General features: G+C 40.0%; 1 protein-coding gene across 1 annotated transcript in view; it reads right to left on the bottom strand.

Moving 5' to 3' along the window:
• ITGA8 (integrin subunit alpha 8) overlaps nt 1–20,449 on the bottom strand; it is a 204,212-nt gene that overhangs the window by 19,355 nt on the left and 164,408 nt on the right. The window contains exons 24-25 of the mRNA XM_008150418.3: nt 13,108–13,213; nt 10,529–10,687 (exon numbers count right to left, since the gene is read on the bottom strand). Coding sequence (XP_008148640.2) covers nt 10,529–10,687; nt 13,108–13,213 — 265 coding nt within the window. The remainder of the gene's footprint in view (nt 1–10,528; nt 10,688–13,107; nt 13,214–20,449) is intronic.

Below are 20,449 nucleotides of genomic sequence, written 5' to 3'. Positions count from 1 at the left end.
CATGAGGCATGGGAATGCACCTGGAAAGTTTGTCTGGTGAAGATAAGACTTGAAGCAGAAGGGATTTCCCCATAGGGTAGAAAATGTGGCGTGACTTTTCAGGCATGAGTCATTATTCTCTCCTTACTTTCCTCTCTCTCTCTCTCTCTCTCTCTCTCTCTCTCTCTTATATACATATATAAAACTGAGTAAGTTTCCATGTGGAGAGATGGATCTTGAGGTGGCAGAAAAGTGAGGCGCTGACCATGCGGCGCTGATGTGGTCTAAGACCTGACGTCCGCATGTCTGAACCCAAAACTCCTATTGTAAGAAGTGCTCCCTCAGGAAAGAACCGGGTTCTAATGAAATGATTTTTCCTAATCATGTCCAATGAACATTATGCCATAATAAAGTTTGTTTTCAGCCCCAAATTGGTTTTGCAAGTGTTCTAGAATTTATGACTTTATCTCAGGCTCCCGGCTAGTTCATCTGACTGCTCAATCCATATTTAGAGAGTTCCAATAAATTACACATAATATCTCATTAACATTATTTTTAAAAAATATGTTTTTTATTGATTTTTAAAGAGAGAGGAAGGGAGAGAGAGAAACATCAATGTGAGAGAGAAACATTAATCTGCTGTCTCCTGCACACCCCCTATTGGGGATCAAGCCCAAAACCCAGACATGCGCCTTGACCTGTAATCAAACGCAACCTTTTGGTGCATGGAATGAATCAACACTCAACCAACTGAGCCATACTAGCCAGGGTCCCGTTGACATTCTTTATTTTAGACTAACTAAATACAGAACCCTAATTTTCTGCTCCCATTCCCTCCAGACAAACACATCTTTTATGCAGGTTTTTTTTTTTTTTTGTAGTCACAGGAACAATAATGATATGCTCATATCTGTGGGATGAGAAAAGACATCCTCACATGCAGATGTAGGATGCACCACAAAAGATGAAGTTATAGTTCCCAATATGTCCTAAAAACCTAGAAAAATCTATTGAACAAACAAAGATAGAGTCCAGACTCTTGAACAGTTTTTTAAAAATTATGTAGAGCTACATATAATTTAGAAAGATATAAAATCTTAGTAAGGGGAAAAAGGCAGGTTACAAGATATCATATATAATAAGATTGTATATTTTAATAAGAAATGAATGTTACACTTACCTTGTAGATCTAGAAATAAAAAAATAACCTAGAAGAATAGTCATCTAAGTATTGCCAGTGGTAGAGATTTGATAATATTAAGGAAGTGTTGTTAGTTTCTTTGAAGGTACGATAATGATTTTATGGACTCTTAAGAAGTATCCTTAATTTTGGCGATGTGCAGTGAAATGGAGTGATAAATTAATGCATAAATAAATAAGAAATGTAACAATAGTTAGGTGGTGACATTAGCAGAAATTTAAATTTTTCTTCTTTATTTTTTTACATGTTATCTGACATTCTTACGATGGACATTTAGTATTTTTTAATATGAAAACAAAACATTTTTATGATTGTATTAAGAGTAAAAAAGAAGTAAGAAAGTAGGAATAGCAAGTATAGTTTGGCTAAAAGTGGAAGGGAAGCCCTGGCAGGGTAGCTCCGTTGTCCCAATATGCCAAGGTTGAGGTCCCGTCCTTCGTCAGGGCAAATACAAGAATCAAACAATGAGTGCATAAAGGAATGGAACAAAAAGTCGATGTCTCTCTCTCTGTGTAGGGAGCGGTTATAGGGTTAAGCCTTGGACTGACCTGCTGGCAAAGTTGCAAACAAGTCCCAGCTTGGAGGGCTCAGTCCTCTAAGCATATTAAGCTTGATCTTGTGACTGCTCCCTATATCTTTCCTGGGTAGCTAGTGGGCTGTGGGAGGGGCAGCAAGTGCTGCCAAAACAAGTGAAACTTACAACAACATTGTAGATTACCTTGTTTGTCCCTGATTATAAATAAAGCACCAGCTTTGCAGTCTGGATCTGTTCTGTGGCCTCAGCAAGGCAGAGAAAGATCCACCCAGCTCCCAGCTTTATGAATCTATTTCTGCACCTTGTTTTCTTTATTTCTAATATTTCTCAATCCCTGGCCGCCTCCATTTAGAACCGGTTCGTTCATCTCTCTTGCCACGCGGGACGCGGAAAAGGGAGATCCCCGCCATGTCTGGCCCCTGCCGCATCAGACCCAATCTCTCTCTCTCTCTCTCTGTCTTCCTCTTCCTCTCTCGCTCTAAAAATCAACAAAAGTATTTAAAAATGGATGTGAAAAGGGTCCAGTTCTTGGAAGAGGATGCAGAGTCAAGTTATTTGCTTACTGTTCATTTTGAAGATGGAGGAAATTTAACTATGTTTGTAGGACCCAAGGAAGGAACTAGTAGAGAGAAAGAGGTCGAAGATGCAGGACACAGAGGAGATACTTTAGGTAGCAAGGTTAAATTTGGAAGCGAAGGAAAACCTCTCCTTCCCCAGAGGGGACACTTTATGTAACAAAGTTGAATTTGGAAGTAAAGGAAAAATTCCACTTTACCTGTAAGTGTGTAAAAAACAGCTGAAGATGAGGGAGAGATGATTAGGTGTGTGTAGGTGTGCAGGGATGGGTGGGGTGGAGGGAGTGGGGAAAATGGATCATTAGAGATGCTCTTGTTCTAAGGTCATGGGCTAATGGTTATGCTAGAGAAGCTGAATAGGAGGAGAGTAGTGAAGGTTTGGAGAAGCCAACAAAGAGAATGGGAGGTAGAGATCATCAGAATGGCAGGGAGGACTTCTCGGGAGCCGGCTGCCCAGTGAGCACTTCCTCCCATCAATCTGCAATGGTGCCCTCAGGTTAAGGGGTAGAGAAGCCTAAATGTGGGACTGTATACGGTCAAGGTTTTCAGGGCAGGGACTTGGAAGGATGGAGGCGAAGGGAGGTGAAGGAAGGGAGTTTGTAAAAGAGTGTTTCAACCAACTCATCATGGAGTCTAGGCAGTCTTGAGAGTAGAATGGGTTAACTGACTAGGAAAAAGTGTTCATATCAAGAAAGTGAGAAATTATAAAAACAGGAGGTTGAATTTGAGGCTTGGATGTTAAATTAAATATCTAAGACTTAGAACTGAGGGAAGGGTCAGCCCCATGGACACTGGAATACTCCAGAATAATGGCAGAGTCTGGCCCAGTGAGGAATGTAAGGCATGAATGGCCCGAGGATACCCAATGGTGGAGAGTGTGATAGAAAAACCTTTATATCATAAGATTAAAATTTGAGTTTAGATAGAAAATTGTGAGTCTCTAAGATTCCATTATATATTTTTCTATCATATTCTGTGTTTATGTATGTGTAGTGTGGCTTTTACTTTGAGATTTAAAAAATATATATTTTTATTGATTTTAGAGAAGAAGGGAGAGGAAGAGAGAGATAGAAACATCAATGATAAGAATCATTGATCAGCTGCTCTCTTCACGCCCCTTACTGGAGATTGAGCCTGCAACCTGGGCATGTACCCTGACCGGGAATCTAACTGTAACCTGGTTCATAGGTTGCTGTTCAACTACTGAGCCATGCTGGCTGGGCTGCTTTGAGATTTATCATGTATAATTTCTTTTTTTTTTTTTAATAGGCCTTTGGGAGATCTCTTACAGAGTTAACTCTGTAGGTAACCAAACTACAGAGAAGAGGTGCTGGAAGGAATTAGGGAGTGTTTCTTTTTTCCCAAGTTACAGCCTATTATTATTATTATTATTAGTAGTAGTAGTAGTAGAAATAGTAAAATAATAGTCCAAAGAGAAGAAAACTCTTCAAATTCCTGTGTGGTTTCATTGGATGCAGCAGCTTGTGTACAAAGAACACATTCTATTGTGGCGGGTCCAGTATATAATTATCAAATATTTGTAAGTGGTATTTTAGTAAAACATAGGACTTACTCTGAGCTACAGCATGAATATATCACACAGTGGAAGTTGATAAAACATAATTCTTTTTTTAGCAACATTATTTTACAGATAGAGGAATGCCACTCTTAAACACCATAGTCAGAAAGCCTTCAAGTGGCTTGCAATCTAGTTTTCTCAAATGACATTCCAGAAATTATTTCAAATACAGAAACCAAAACAAAACCCCCAAACAAACAAACAAACAAAAACCAAGAAGTTATCCAAGAAATGTAAACAACAGTGAAAGCCTATTTTCCAGACGAACTTTTGGAGTCTGTTTCACAACAGAGTGTGAACCACAGGTCATGTTTTTCCTTAATCTGAAACCCTTAGAGTGAGGAAGGCTGGGCTCTCAGCACTCATGTTAGGCAGACATTCGGTTCCGAGTAACATTTGCTAAGAGCTGAGAGAAGCCGGTGGTAACCACTAAAGTATCTTCTTCAGAACAAATATGAAAATTGCTCCTTTCTGCAATAAGGAAACAATTGTTAGTAAATATGGCTCTTCCCCCAGCTGCCGCTCAGATTTTGACCCCGACTGGAGTTTTCTATTTTCATTGCTCGTCACCAAACTCTTCGCTCTGGTATAGGATTAAATTTATGGAATACTGTGTAGCTGGAATGTTGCAGTAAGTTGGAAAGCAGCCTTTGAAGAAGAGAGATGGGTGAAATGAGATTAAGGGCTCTGTGAATCCAAACAAGTGCAATGTGTACTATCTTTTTCTTGTTTGTCATTTGCTTTTGGACTTCAGGTATTCCTAGTAAGCAAGAGATGGTAGACCTGTCTCATGTAATTCTTTGCTATAATTAAAGAGAAGAGACAAGCCCAGGGGGTCAGACTTCCATGTAATTTTCTTTAAGACATAATTGTTAAGAATTTGTTGGGAAGAAAGAAACCCACATTTTTTTTTAACATCCTGAAAACTTCATGCAAAGCATAACTAAAAGAATCAATTCATCCAATTGGTTATTTTTAAGCTTTTCTTAGTTTTTGGACATGTGTTTTACATTTCAGAATATACATGAGAACTTGAAAACAATCTTACAAAGTAGATAAGGCAAAGAGAAATTGACCCTGGAGAGCATATTCTTTTTGGTGGCTAAAAATTGGATCTACAGGTACTATTAAAAAGCAAAGGGTGAATTAAACGAGAGTGAGAGGTGTGAACTAGTTGGAAGCTGTTGTTCTAGGAAGTAACAACTGTCCCTGCTTTCTGAATTAATAAGAAGCGGTAAGTAAATGGAGGCAGTTATGAAGGAGAAAAATTCTCCTAAGGATAAGACAAAATTATGCAAATTTGTCAAGCCAAGCCACTGTCTGTGGGCTCACTGATTTACCAAATAAAAAACTATTTGCAGGGCTATAATCTCTGACAAACAGTTTCTGTGTCTCTGCTTTCCATGTTTGTGCTATCTGGTTGTAATTTGGGCTTCCTCTGGGAATGGTCTTGTTCAAGAGACAGGTCCTCAGTCATGACCTCCTGCTTCCCATGGCTCCAATGACAGCTTTTTATACAACACTGGCTTTCTGTCTTGTGCGGGTTGTCCTAACCTGGTCTCCATCACACCATTTCTAGCTCAGGATTCTCCTTTCTTGTACTTAAGCCCAGAACGTTGTGTTGTGATCTTAGTGCAGGTTGAATGTAAGCATCTCATTTGTCTTCCTCTCCTGGGTACAGTTTTACATTCCGTAGCCCATAGCCCTTTCTCCTAGCATCTCATACTTGGCGGTTCACTATGAAATCTTGCCAATTAAAAAAATCCATTATTCTTTATGTAATGTTGGTTCCTTAATAGTGCTCACTTTTTCAACTTCATCTTATCTAGAAATCATAGCCTGTTTGCAGGACTCTCCAAACCTCAGGAAAGATTCCACCAGAATAAGAAAATTGGTAGTTTTGAAATCATTGTTTGACTGCCTTAAGAATAGTTGAGAAATACTTTACTCAACTCTAACATTTCATTCCAAGTTGGATCTAGAATGAATCTAGATTTAATAGATTGGTCTGAATGCCGCAGAGAGCTGAATGTTACAAAATGTTTTAGATGGTAGAATGTGGAGAAATGGCCACATTAAAGTCCTGTTTTCTGACCTGGACCATGAAGCCTGGAGTCAGAACCTTCAAGCCGTCTGCGTACGCAGCTATGTCTATGGAAGACAGAGACACTTGGTGAAGTGAAACCATCATGGGAGAAACCGGCAACCAAAACGGGAACCTTTTCACTGGAGGCAGAAGTGAAAGTAGCAGTGAAAGTGCCCACGGCACTGCCATGCCCTCACATTTACTTGGGCTGTGCAGTGCACCTAGCTTTTCCTGAACCCACCATCTACCCATGATTCCGTTGACCCTCATACTCAGACATTTCAACAGTGTCAACAAAGCAGGCTAAGTGAATCTCCATGAAGCTTGATATGAGGCAAATATTTAAATGAAAAACTCACTGAATTCTAGTGGCATCTGACTATGTCCTTGCTGACCGCCCCCCACCCCCACCCCACCACCTTAATTTAGTTGCCGATGCTCTGTATTTGGGCAACAAGGAAGGTGTATGTGGGTGAAATCTTTTGCCTACTATCTCCTAAAACAGCCACAGGTTATAGAATGATCGTGGCGGTGGCTTTCAAAGGCTGTCAGTGTTTGCGCTTCAAACCCTGAGAACATTAGGCCAATTTGCTCGGATAACCAAACTGTACCAGCTGCTGTTGTCAAAACTGAGCCCCATTCAGGCCTTTTTGGACTTTGAGGTTTATGTAAGCAAAATCATATTTGGAATATACATTGAGTGGCCAGATTATTATGATCTCTGAACACATAATAATCTGGCCACTCAGTGTATATCCTATATCATAAAAGGCTAATATGCAAATTGTCCCCTCGACCAGGAGTTCGGTCAGCAGGCAGGCCGGCCAACCGCCCATGTCCCCTCCCCCTGGCCAGGCTGGCCAGACCCCACCCATGAACGAATTCATGCACCGGGCCTCATATATATATATATATATATATATATATATATATATATATATATATATATATATATGTGTGTGTGTGTGTGTGTGTGTGTGTGTATGTATGTACATACATATACATATACATATACATATACATATACATATACATACACACACACACACACACACACACACACACACACTGAGTGGCCAGATTATTATGCATTCAGAGATCATAATAATCTGGCCACTCAGTGTATATTCAACTTACATATGGGTTGTATTTCAGAAAGTTTTAAGCTAGATGTTTGGCGCTCAGTATGCATTTCTCTTTAGAACTGATGTTTTAAATGGTGGTCCAGTTCTCAGGCCAGCCCACAAGCAAATCTACTTTATGCACAATTTGTCTTTGGTACATAAAACTATGTATTTGCAATAAAAAATAAAGCTGGGATAGTTGCTATGTGAGTAACTTAAAAAACAAAACCAAACCATTGTGTTAAATACACTATATTAAATGCTGATACCTTTAATTAGAGAGAAATGTGGAGATTTTGCTGAGGCTATGGGGGGGGTGCAAAGCTTTTAGAGTTGGTGGCACTGGTTCCTTAGAGTGGGTGACCTAGAAACTGCTTCTGAGGAAATCTAATGGTTTCTTTTTCATAAACAAATTTCCTTAGGAATCTGTCAGAGTTGGAAAGAGGCAGTGGAGAAGGTAGCTACTTTCATTGGCCAGTAGTTAAAAATGAGAATATATACAGGAGGGAGACATTAACTAAAGAAATGTATGTGAACATGAGAGGAAGGGATTTTGCTAAAAGGAAATGAATGGAATGGTTGAAGAGGAAGACACGGTTGGGACCTCTGCAAATCCTCCAGAGGAAGTGTTTGAAAGTTGGGGTGGTAGTTCCCCCTCGGCAGGTCCACGGTCGGAGTATTTTGGTGGCTAGTCCAATGGGGACTGGGGCGTGCTCAGAAAGGATTCACAGAACAGGGATTGCTCACAGAGGCAGACGTTTTAAAAGGCACTTACCACTTATTACTCAACTTATAAAGAAACTGTAGAGCCAAATAGTAAGAAATTTTACCTTCATCCACCCAGATTTAACATTGGGACTTAGTTCTTGACTATACAAATATATTCCTGCTTCCCTGTTCCTTTTACTAAACCTACCCTCTCTGTACTTCTTCAAGAACCAAGTTTAAAAAATAACTTTAGGTAGTTAAAAATCAAACCATCTATGCCCTAATTTTTAAAAAGCAGCAATTATCTTTGATGTAAGAATCTGAAATTGATATTAAATTTTAAAATTTCCCAGACCAATATTTTGAAGATAACAAGATATAATAAATAAATTGCTCCTTACTAATTTCCAACTACTTTTTAAGATAGAGAACAGATTTTAGCTTTGAGTTATCTAGGAAGAAATAAATTGCCAAGTAAATTAATAGAGACTTCACCAATAAATTATTTATCTTAAGAGGAAGATAATAAAGTACTCAATTGTTTATAGTTACTATATAAAATATACTGGTTATTAATTTTAAAAATATAATTATTGATAAAAGCTTGTTTGGACTCTCTGGGTCATGCCTATTGAGTATAGGTCAAAGCACTGAGAACCTGAAAGTAATAACATTTCAAGTGTCCCATAAATTCAGAATTTCAAGAATTCATGAATTATAGTAATTAGTTATTTTAGGGAACTATTACTTTATATTGTAGTCAAATCCTCTTATATTCACTTTCCATAGACTTAAAAATTTATAAAATAAACATAATTAAGTTGCTTTCTAAAAAATTACTAACCTTGGACAGATTTTAAGTCAAAGTCTATATGTTAAATACTAACTGGGTAGCAGGAAATACAGGTGTTTAGTATATACTACCACTCAGTTTGCATGAATCTGTCAAAAAAAGTTATCTATTTGTACTACTCCAGTCACTGTAAATGATTGTTAATTGCAAGGAAGAAAAAATAACTCACAACCAACATGGTGCACATTAAACAAGTTACATAATATATACAAACATATATAAATAGTGTCAGATATAAACTAAACATTGCACTCAAAGAGAGTTAGAAACCTTCTGCATGTGCTCTAAGAATCCATGACTGAAATAAGAGTATATGTGAATTGCAGAACAGGACATATGAATGTTTTAATTACTTGGATGTTCTACATTAACATTTGAAGATGTTAATTTTGTAATATAAGCTACTGTCTCTGAAGACACTGAGATGTCAATGAAAAGCAGAGAGGAAATGGAAAATAACTTTCCTGGGAGGAAGTATTTTAAATAATTCTGTGGAATACAAGTAGTCTTCTTTATTACTTCCCCATAAAGAAGGAAGCTTGATGCCCCATAAATCTTTTAATACTGAACTCTCTTTTAGTCTTACTCTCTTTGAATAGAAGGCATGGTTGGGCTGAAAAAAGAAGGCTTTCATCACAGGCCATGTCCCAGCGCCCTGAGAGCAGAGGGAGACCTGGGTCCTGGAGGCCGAATGAGTGTTCGGGAGCCTGCCCTCCACCCGTTTCTCACAGAGACACTGTGTCCCTGCAGCCCCTAGAGAATGGCCATTCTTAAATGAAGTTCTCGTGTGAGGACATCTGATTAACAAGTGGGTTTTTTTCCCCTTCATTCAAATGTGACATTTTCAAGGGCTTATGCTAATTAATTTCTTTCCTTTCCAGAAGGAACCTAAAGCCAAATTTGAATCTTAATCTGGATAGGATCAGCTCCATGGATGCTTGAGGTCCTCATTGGGTGAAGTGTGACCAGCAAACCAGGTCTGTGGCTCTGACCTGGAAGGGAGGGGGGTGGGGCGGGGGAGGGGAGAGGAGTGTTTACAGAGGCAGAGTCTCAGACCTCACCCAAGACCCTGCATTCTAGACTCCCAGGTGATTGAAATATGCTTAACAGCTTGAGGAGCACTGCTCTCGGCTTCACTAAAAATGGGGTCCTGATAATTCCAGTCTGGGGGTTCTCAGGGCACAGAGATGGCCCTTGGCAAATTATTGCATTTCAACACTCGCTATTGGCAACAGCTGGAAAAGCAGTTTTGGCAAAGATCCTCATGTCCTTTGGCAATATACCAAAAAGACTGTAAAAATAGCATTTTGTACAAATTCTCCAAACCATGACATGTCTATTTATGATTTGAGTTTGGTTGTGCTGCTAGTCAAACAATATATGAAAAGTACATATAGAAACAGGCTAAATAAATAACAGGGCACCATAACACTAAGAGAAATTTAAGTTTTCTAGGTGTGATATTTTAAGTTAGGTCTGGCATTTTAACTATAAAACTAAAAGAAAAGGTCTGATCAATTACCATGGAAAAATATGATTACTTTGCTTGCTTTTTTTTTTTTTTATAAGCCACTGTTTTGGTTTATTCCTTACCATAAAAAGTAAACAAATCTGCCCTAATTGGTTTGGCTCAGTGGATAGAGTGCCAGCCCACGGATTGAAGGGTCTGGGGTTTGATTCCGGTCAAGGGCACATACCTCGGTTGCAGGTTCAATCCCTGGCCCTGGTCGGGACACGTGTGAAAGGCAACCAATCAATGTGTCTCACATTGATGTTTCTCTCTGTCTCTCCCCATCCCTACCACTCTCCGGGAAAATATCCTCATCTGAGGATAAACAAACAAACAAACAAACAATAAAGAAATCTGTAGGTAAGACCAGGCTCCTACCTTTATATCCTGTGGGTTGATATCTGGGTTTGTTTGACATCGTAGAGGTCCCAAAGTTTGAATATGAAAAATATAAAGAAGAAACTCATCCCGGGCAGAGAATGGCCAGCCCACCTCCAGAAGGGTGTCACTGATGGTACTCGGTCCAATATTGTGCAACTGCAAGCAAGGAACACGTTATGTTATGATACAACACAGGCAGGAGGAGGAACTCAAACTCCACACGGTCTGTGCCCATTCTGGAAAGCATGACTTTTGGTTTTACGTCATCTGGACTCGACTGTGAAAAATAGGAAAGAGAGTCTCTAAAAGCAAGAGGAGCTCTGGAAGTAAGATGTGCTGGTGCTTAGGGCAGACTCTTCAATCGGTGAGGCGCTCCGAGCAGATTTCCTCTGCAAAGACCCCGTTAACCATGTCCGATCAGTGTGATGCTTACCTTAAATTTATATTAATTTAATCGCAGTGTTAGAAGTGCCATTTGAATTATAAGCTTTCAAAACCCAGTTATCCTTTCTTGACACTGAAATCGCTTCTTTCCTGACTACTGACTTGTCAATTGCAACCATATGTGATGCACTCCCTTTCACCTTCTGGAAACATGGCTATCCATCAAATGCCAAAGACCCGGGCGGGCGCACCGCAGTTCACTTCCAGTGCGCATTTCAAAGCTGAGCTCCTTCTGTCTTAATAAGCAAATCTCGGGGAACGAAGGCCACATCTCATAAAGAGATGAACATTTTAAGCAAAAGAATCCTGGACTCACAGGTCACAAAACAGCTTACCAAAAACACTAAGTATGTTCATATTCATTGTGGTCTTAAAAATTCAAAGTTAGCGGGGACCTGTGGGTGTATGTGTTTTCACAGTTCTGACAATTGTGGTCAGTAAAATAATTTATAATCGGTTTTCTTTATTAGGTGGCCCATTTAGTTCGTGTTACCAAAACCATGTAGCATGCATTGATAACAGTATACTAGTATTTCGAGACATGTAAGAAGCATTCGATGATTTCTTTTGGCGCTACTGATTATTACCCTAAAATTTTATGATCCATTTATGTTACGATTAGAAGCAGGCCTGCCCTGAGAATGACTGAATTTGAATATGTTTTCAAACTTTATAGCTTCACCACTCGTAAGCAGAAACTAGTGCACAGAAGGTTTAATAAATGATTTGACATCTTCCTCCCACCCAGTCCCTCCCCCTCGCCCCCCAGTGAAGTTGTTAATCCCAGTGGCCTTGGGGACCGTGTTATCCTTGTGCTATCCAGAGAGCTTAAGGCACAGCTTTGGACAGGGTTTCTGCTTCTGAACCACAGGCTGGGCAGATGACAGAGGCGCTCCTGTCCACACTGCACAGGAGTTGATGCCTCGTCCCCATCTGTGTAAACAGCTCATCAGTTTTAAAATGGCTTTATTGTTAAGGGTAGAGAGTGGAGTTTGAAACGAAAGTCATAGTCAGAATTATTAGACCAGTGGCATAGGTTACATAGGAAAGGGGGCATTAATCAAGCAGAAACCTCTGAGCGCCCACCGATTAACCAGGCAGTCGTGGTTCGATTCCAGGTCAGGGCACATGCCTGGGTTGCAGGCTTGGTCCCCAGCTGGGGGCTTTCAGGAGGTAGCCGATCAATGATTCTCTCCCATCATTAATGTTTCTATCTCTCTCTCCTTGTTGTTTCCTCTCTGAAATCAATAAAAATATATTTTTTAATAAAGAAGAAACCTCAAATGGATAATGGCTTGGAATATCATTTTTACCAAAATTCAACTTCTGGTCCCTTGAAAATGAATAAGAATAACTACTCTCCACTGAGAGCATTAACTTTATTTAAAAAAATAAAAAAGTGAACAACTACTAAACTAATCATTTACTATATCTTGGCTTTTAATTGTAAAAAATGTAAATGTTTCAGATGCTATATCAACAAAGCTTCTTCCTATTCACTATCTGACATTTGAAGTGAGAAAAGATGACCAGGTTTACTCATGAGCCACTGGCTCGCTTCTGGAAAACATTTTACTAATCAGCAGACTACATCAAATCTCAGAATAAGTTATTCGTGTCTAATTGGGCTTATCAATGAACAGTAAAATTACTCTTATCTATCCACCATCCATCCATCATATACTATATTATTTACACATTTTTTGGTATAATAGTGAATAATACATAAAAGTTCCTCTGTCTGGTACCTTTGGTTGGTGACCTTCAGTTTAGGATGTGGGTGGGTTTTAAGGATATCTGAAAATGTAAGAATAAGTGAAATAAAGTCTAGGGAGCTAGTTAGTCTTATGCTTAGGCTGTCTAAACATTAAAAAGAAAGAAAATAAAGACCATTTAACAAAGAAGATCAGTAACAAGATAAAATGCTTTTCCCTATATAATGACTCTCACCACTACAAGCAAGTGTCTTAAGACACTCTCCCACCCCCTCCATTGAAATATGATAGCAGAATAGCACAAATCTGGGCAGTATTTGAAGCTCAGATTTGTTGTCTTTTAAAAGACTATGAAGCATTTATTAGTCAAGAGCATATGAATAAACCCTTAGCACAGCTTCACCAGACAACAGCTACCTCATAAATATGTTCCACCAATGGTCCAACTCCTTCCTCTTTGCGGGGTTCCTCTTCCGGTTCCCAGTTATGAATGGGCAGAACAATCTGCGGAGGGTGGGAGACTCTGAAACATGGAATGTTACATTAACTGCTGATGACGGCACATGTAAAGAATGGTTCACTAGTGTCAGTACCACAGTGCCAGGAGAAAGTGGCTCTCAATTTTTGAATAGACATTGCCCATAAGGAAAACAGTATTGAAAGTGATGTTCAGCAAAATAGCTATCAGAATGGTGAAGGGTCTGAAACATCCACCACACGCTCTAAATTACCAGTCTCTAGCTCAGAGATTGGCTATATTACAGCATCTCATCTCATCTCTTGAGATGGATAGTTTAGCATATATATATATATATATATATATATATATATATATATTAGATCCTGTGTAAGTGTGAGTGTGTGTGTGCCTGTGTGCATGTGTATGGGATATACAATTCCTACTTTCAGCCATATAAAGAAATAGGACTGTTTTGCGTGAATAAAAATCTAGAATTTTTTGTGGGTATTAAATGTCCAGTGAAATACTTCATAATAGAAAAATAACCACTTGTATATTCCTCTTTCTTAGATTTCTTTGGCTTCCTATTTAATTCAGCCATACCTCTCAAAAGGCCAGGCTTGGAGCCAAAACAAAATAAAGCCTGTTCATATTCTAAAGTTGTTTTATAGATAACTCAAGGGTAACTTAAATGGTGTAAATCATGTAAGTAGGATATTAACTCGACAGCTAGGTATTATTGCCTGCAACTTACACCTTGAGAGTGAGCAGTGGATGAATGAAATGCAGTACATGGCGCTATTCTTTATTAAAAGCTGATTATACACCACATGATTATTTTCACACAATCTCAAAAAAGATAATTCTTAGAAAACCCACAATGCTTTCTAGTAATTTGCAGCTAAAGATATATTTAAAAGACTTTCCCCACTTTCAGCTGAAAGTAAATTCATCTTGTCTTTTGGCAATCAGATGTCTTAAATGCCCTTTTAAAGATATCCGGTAATTAACACAGCCTCCAGCAACTTCGAACGTTATCTTTTTTCCTTCCCTCTGGCAACCTCTTTCTAAAGCAGAAAGTACACTTTATTGGGTTAAATTCTGAACCAAGGGCAAATAATTTAATGTCTGTGTGTCTCTATTTCCTCATCTGGGAAATTGTGATGATAAACTTTCTGGGTTGCACACCACAAATAATTGGAAAACGTCTCAAATGCTTTTGGTCAAAGTTAATTTGGGGGCACTGTCTTCTAGGGGAGGGTATAAGTATGTTTTTAAAACTGAAAACCACAGAAATGTACTAAATTGTAAAGTATTTTGCATTCGTTCTTAAGGTGTAATTATTAAATAAAAAGTGCAGGGCACAGCCTTGCTGGGCAGATACCTCAACATTCTCCACTCTTAGAGTGGTTTGTTGTTATGCCATGAGTCCTTTACCTACTTAATTTGATTAAATCCTGTTTCGATCAAACATAGGGAACTTGGTAAAGAAAGGAGTCTAGAAGATGACAGGTTTCTTTCACTAGAGGGAAGTCCAGAGCCCTTGGGCTTCCATTCCCACATGGTCTTGATGACCTCACCACCCAAAGCTTTATTTCACTCTTAGGCTTTTTAGCTTGGCAACAACAGAGTTAATTCCATCATGCCTACATCCATTGTGAGGCTCTAGGAAAACTTTTGCTTTGTTTTGTTTTTATGATCATTAGTCCTAAAGGATTGGTCGTGAATACTTAGGACCACAGAATCATACAGTTAGATATGGGGCCAGTATTATGGAGACATTGTGATCAAAATCCCTCACTTTATAAATGAAATAAAAACTGATGGCTAGAGAAGTAGGAACTTAATTGCAGGTGAAGATTAGAGCTCAGGTTTGCTCAGCACCAGCCACTCTATTTCCAATATACAGAGCACCACAGGGGCCACTGGGCTGCAGCGGTTTTAGTAAACACAACTTAAAAAGAAAGTTCCCGGCCCATTTCTATAACAAAATCAAATAAAAATCTATAAAGAAACCTATCACAGGATATGGCAAAATCATTTAAAAAGTATGACTCACAAAATTCACATATCCACCCTCTGAAGACCTTCCCAAACGTGGGGAAAGCATGGCCAAGAATGGCTCTCTAAAGACCCCAACTAAATAAGGGACGCATTGCTCAATGTTTTCAAAGTTATTATTTTTTTAGAAGGAAGGGAGAAAGAATGTCATTAATTAACCTAGGAGAACAGCCAGTGCAGTAATCCAACAACCCTTACTTAATAGCCTCACATTCTAAGAGGCAGGATAGTCCATTACTCACAGAGACCCTCGAGCAATAAGGAAATTAGGGTCCTCAGTGGTAACACAGGACATTGGGAAGAGCTTTGAGGGAGAGGAATGAATTAGATTTTTGATAATTTAAAATCTATATGCTATCAGGAAGTTAAAATCTGATAATGCAGTAGTATGGCATGACCCAATTTTCATATGCCTGTTTTCAGCAATATTTGTCCAAAATAGCAAAGACTATCATTCATGGAACAATGTTGGCTCTACCTGCTGTAGACAATATCTATGCAGAAAATAGTTATTCATGATTGTAGGCTCTCTTAATACAAACCCATTCAATCCTGATTATTTTATAAAAGGTAAAATTTTATTCTTCTTCGAGATCTTAATATATGTGGTGCTGCTTCTTGGGACCAAGTGTACTTCTTACATAACTATGCTAAATTAATCCTTTGTGCCAACAGGTGACATGTACAGCTGCTTAAAGACGGTGTTGACATTACCTAGCTTTGAAACAAATGAAACAAGTCTCAATGTTTTTCCTACCCCCAAAATAAATCCATTTGAGTTTATTTTTTAAATTACAAAACAATGCTAAACTTTTGAAAAGAACTTTTAGAGACAGTGCATGATAACATACACTGGAATAAAGATCATTGGCCAAAAAGAAAATTAGATTTTCCCGAGGACCAAACATAGAAGATTTTCAACACAGTGACTATTTTTAAGAATTAAACATTAGAACTAATGTTTTTTGCTGAGTATTTGGAGAAAAGAGTTTCATTTTGTAAAATGACTAAAAAAGAACTTTAACACTAACTTAGAGAAAAAAAATATGGTCAAATGTTGAACATTAAGCAATTAAAATAATTGGCACCCATATGAAAAACCCGATTTTAATGATCTGTTTTGATTATTGGCAAAATGAATAGAAACATTTCTACATTTTTTACTTAGAAACATTAGTGCAATAAGTGATGACAGAAATACATTTAAAAATATTAATCTCGCAAAATGAATATGTGAAAATAGTTACATTAATCCCTTAGCTTCCTTGTACTTAAGAAATAAAAGCAGTTCCAAATTTAAAATTTATTTTGGAATAAAACAGTTTCAATTTATTTTTGGTTAGCTGTCGGGAGCGACCTCAGTTGACAAAGTCCTGAGAGGGCAGGTTTCACAAAGTGGCCTGCCTGTTCCCAAGGTTAGTCATCATACATCCTGCCCCCCTTAGGCTTAGAGACCCCTAAGCACAATAGTTTAGTAATCACACATTCTGCCCCCTAAAGCTTAGTTAACCTTTAAGCATAGTTAATGTATAAGCGTAATTATCCTTCAGCAAGAAGCATGGCTAGATTATAGGATGGAAAGGAATTTAGGTGGCGTCAGAGGTGTATGTATAGGTATAGCCGTTAGGATCTTAGCCAAGATAAGGAGCTTTGTGTAAAGGTCAGTAGGAAACCTGAAACAAAGGGGTATAATTATGCTTACCACATTATAGGAATGATGTAATGTATGGAATGTAACTGGCCCTGTATAAAAGTGTGGAGAAAAATAAACTCGGGATGGCAAGCGGGAAGTGCTTCCGTCCTCCCGATCCCATCCTGTTCTCTGGCTGTCATTTCTCATCCTCACAACCCTTGCAGGTACTGTTGGACTGATGCCGGCAGGCTCCGGCATTTCCTGGCGCATTTTCTGGCGCCCGGACAGGAGACCTGATATAGGGGGAAACGGTGAAGGACACTGCAATTTAAGAAGGAGGTGCACCGAGTAAGGTAAGTGGAGCAGTGAGTTTATAGTCGGGAGAGATAAATTACGGGACAAGGTAATAGCAAAGAGTTGTTTGTGCATGTGCTTGAAACTATGCTTCGCGCTCGGGGAACTAGGGTAGGGCATAAACAGCTTGAGCGCTTTCTGGCTTTTGTGGTAGAAGTTTGTCCTTGGTTTCCAGAAGAAGGGACTGTGACTCTTGAGACTTGGATTAGGATTGGAAAGAGAATACAAGATTATTATTCTGCTCGTGGCCCGAAGAAGGTGCCTGTGGATACATTTTCTTTGTGGAGTCTTATTTGGGATTGTCTTGACCCCCACCATGAAGGGAAAAGGTGGAATGAGGGAATGAGGCAAAGAAGTCCATCATGTCCTAGTCTAGAGAGGCTGTCTTTAAAAGACAAGAACCTTTCTTGCCCCAGCCTAGGAAAGTTATCCCTTCCTGAGGGGCTTAATAAACCTCCTGAGCCTTCAGCACCGCCAGAACGGCCGCTGCCTGGAAACCCTCACTGAAAATCAGAGAATAAGGAGCAGGAGGTGCTGCTGGCACAGAAAGAGCCTCGGGATCTTCTCCCTCCCGAGGAAGAAGAGGCTTTAGAAGATGCAGCCGCTCATTATCATGATAATGATCACGGTTGGCTCTTCTTTCTGAGGGTGTCAGCAACAGTAACTGAGCCAGCCCCCAGTCGTTCGGAGAAAATTGAGGAGGAATTAGCTGAGATAAAAAGGGAATTAACACGGCTAAACTGTTCAGAGGAATTGGGAGAGGAGATAGTAGAAATGAAAGAGGGACTTAGAGGAATTAAGGAGGAACTGTTAACGACTGGCCTCCAAGCCAAAGAATTGTGAGCTAATGTCACCACCTGAGGAAAAAACAATTAAGCTGCAAAGTAGATGTCCTACACCTTCCTCTGGCAGAGGAACGCCTCAGGAGCCCTCCGTCCTGAAAGTAGAAAAACCGGACGAAGGGGAACCGCGCCCAATACGGGTCCCTCCGCCAGAAAATAAAGAGCTATCCTGGGGACCTAGCAAGCTGGGTTTCAATTCCCCTCTGCAGCAGACGTTGCAGAGAGCAGCAGAAAAGGATGAGGACACAGGAGGATTTCATATGGCGTCTCCCATACTGGAACGGCCAGATGGTCAGGGGCAAATGCAGAGATATCACTCTCCCATTCCATTTAAACAACTAAAGGAACTTAAAGTAGCTTGTTCCCAGTATGGGCCAACAGCACCTTTCACTGAGGCGCTGCTGGACACTTTAGCTACGGATGCTCTGTCTCCTAATGACTGGAAGAACATGGCAAGAGCTTGCTTGGGAGGAGGAGGTTATCTGTTGTGGAAATCAGAATTTATAGGACAGTGTCAAGCTACAGCAGAAATAAACAGAGGCCAAAATATTCCTTTTATTTTTGAGATGCTAGCAGGAGAAGGACCTTATGGAGGATTGAACGGTCAACTTCAGTTTCCTCCTGGGGCTTATGCTCAGGTCAATGCAGCTGCCACTAAGGCATGGAGAAAATTGCCTTCTACAGGAAGGCAAACAGAGGATTTATCTAAAATCAGGCAAGGACCTGGTGAGCCTTTTCTGGATTTTGTATCCCGCCTGCTGCAAACAGCAGGACGGCTCATTGGTGATCGAGAATCAGGAATGTTACTGGTGAAACAACTGGCATTTGAGAATGCTAACACGGCCTGCCAGGCTGCGATAAGACCTTTTAGGAAGAAAGGGAATTTATCAGATTACATCCGGTTGTGCTCAGACATAGGACCATCCTATGTTCAAGGCTTAACTATAGCCGCAGCACTCCAAGGAAAAACTTTAAAGGATGTCCTCTTCCAACAAGGAAAGGCAGGGAGTCGTAATACTCCCGGTCCAAAGGGAAGTTGTTTTGGATGTGGACAAATGGGCCATCAAGTTAAACAGTACCCTCAGAGGCAAGGGAATTCCAGACAGCCAGGTTTGTGTCCCAGGTGTAAAAGAGGAAATCACTGGGCCAAAGAATGCAAATCTAAGAAAGATATTCAAGGGAACATGCTGCCTCCCCAGCAGGGAAACGGGAGGTGGGGCCAGCTCCAGGCCCCTCAACAATGCTTTGGGGCACTGCAGAGCGGACCCAGCCAACAACAGGGAAATCCGTTCAGGACTTATACAGAGCAACCTCAGGGAGCGCAGGACTGGACCTCCGTGCCGCCTCCTACACAGTATTAACACCTGAAATGGGAGTACAGGCTCTGCCTACAGGGGTTCGTGGGCCTTTGCCTCCGGGTACTATGGAACTAATTCTGGGACGCAGTAGCTCTACCATAAAGGGTTTATTCATAGCACCTGGAGTCATAGATGAACACTATACAGGAGAAATAAAAATCATGACTCATTCACCATCTACTATTTCTGTGATACAATCCGGACAAAGGATTGCTCAATTAATTCTATTGCCTTATGCCAGGGCAGGTCATACAGCCACTAGCACCCAGAGAGGGACAGAGGGTTTCAGGTCCTCTGACTTATACTGGGTTCAAGCTATTAAGGCTCAACGCCCAGAGTTAACACTTACAGTAAATGGAAGAAAAGTAACAGGGGTACTGGATACCGGAGCAGATGTTTCGGTTATTACCCAAGAACAACGGCCTTTATCCTGGCCAAAGCAGCCTGCTCTTACACAGCTTCAAGGCATTGGCCAAGCTGCTAGTCCTGAACAAAGTAGTAATCAATTACATTGGCAGGATAATGAAGGTCACAGGGGAATATTTCAACCATACATTATTCCTAAGCTCCCTGTGAACTTATGGGGTAGAGATGTCATGCAAGAAATGGGAGTTTATATTTCTAGTCCCAGCACCCCAGTAACAAAGCAAATGTTTAATCAAGGACTGCTGCCAGGCCAGGGGTTAGGAAAAGAGGGCCAAGGAAGAATAGAACCAATCATGCCAGAGCCCAGACCTCTTAGAGCAGGGTTAGGGTATTTTTAGGGGGGGCCTTTGATTATCCTGCAACCCATGCAGATCCGATTCAATGGAAATCAGATGATCCAGTGTGGGTTGATCAATAGCCCCTAGCATCTGAAAAGATACAGGCCGCTGAGCAGCTGGTGTAGGAACAGCTAGACAAAGGCCATATAACACCCTCTAACTCCCCCTGGAATTCTCCCATATTTGTCATTAAGAAAAAAATCAGGAAAGTGGAGCTTACTATAGGATTTAAGAAAGGTTAATGGGACAATGGAACTTATGGGAGCCTTACAACCAAGACTTCCCTC

Source organism: Eptesicus fuscus, chromosome 5 (assembly GCF_027574615.1).
Source record: "Eptesicus fuscus isolate TK198812 chromosome 5, DD_ASM_mEF_20220401, whole genome shotgun sequence".
Classification (NCBI taxonomy): Eukaryota; Metazoa; Chordata; class Mammalia; order Chiroptera; family Vespertilionidae; genus Eptesicus; species Eptesicus fuscus.
The sequence above is the reverse complement of the archived record's forward strand: the minus strand, read 5'-3'. Positions and strand labels throughout refer to the sequence as shown.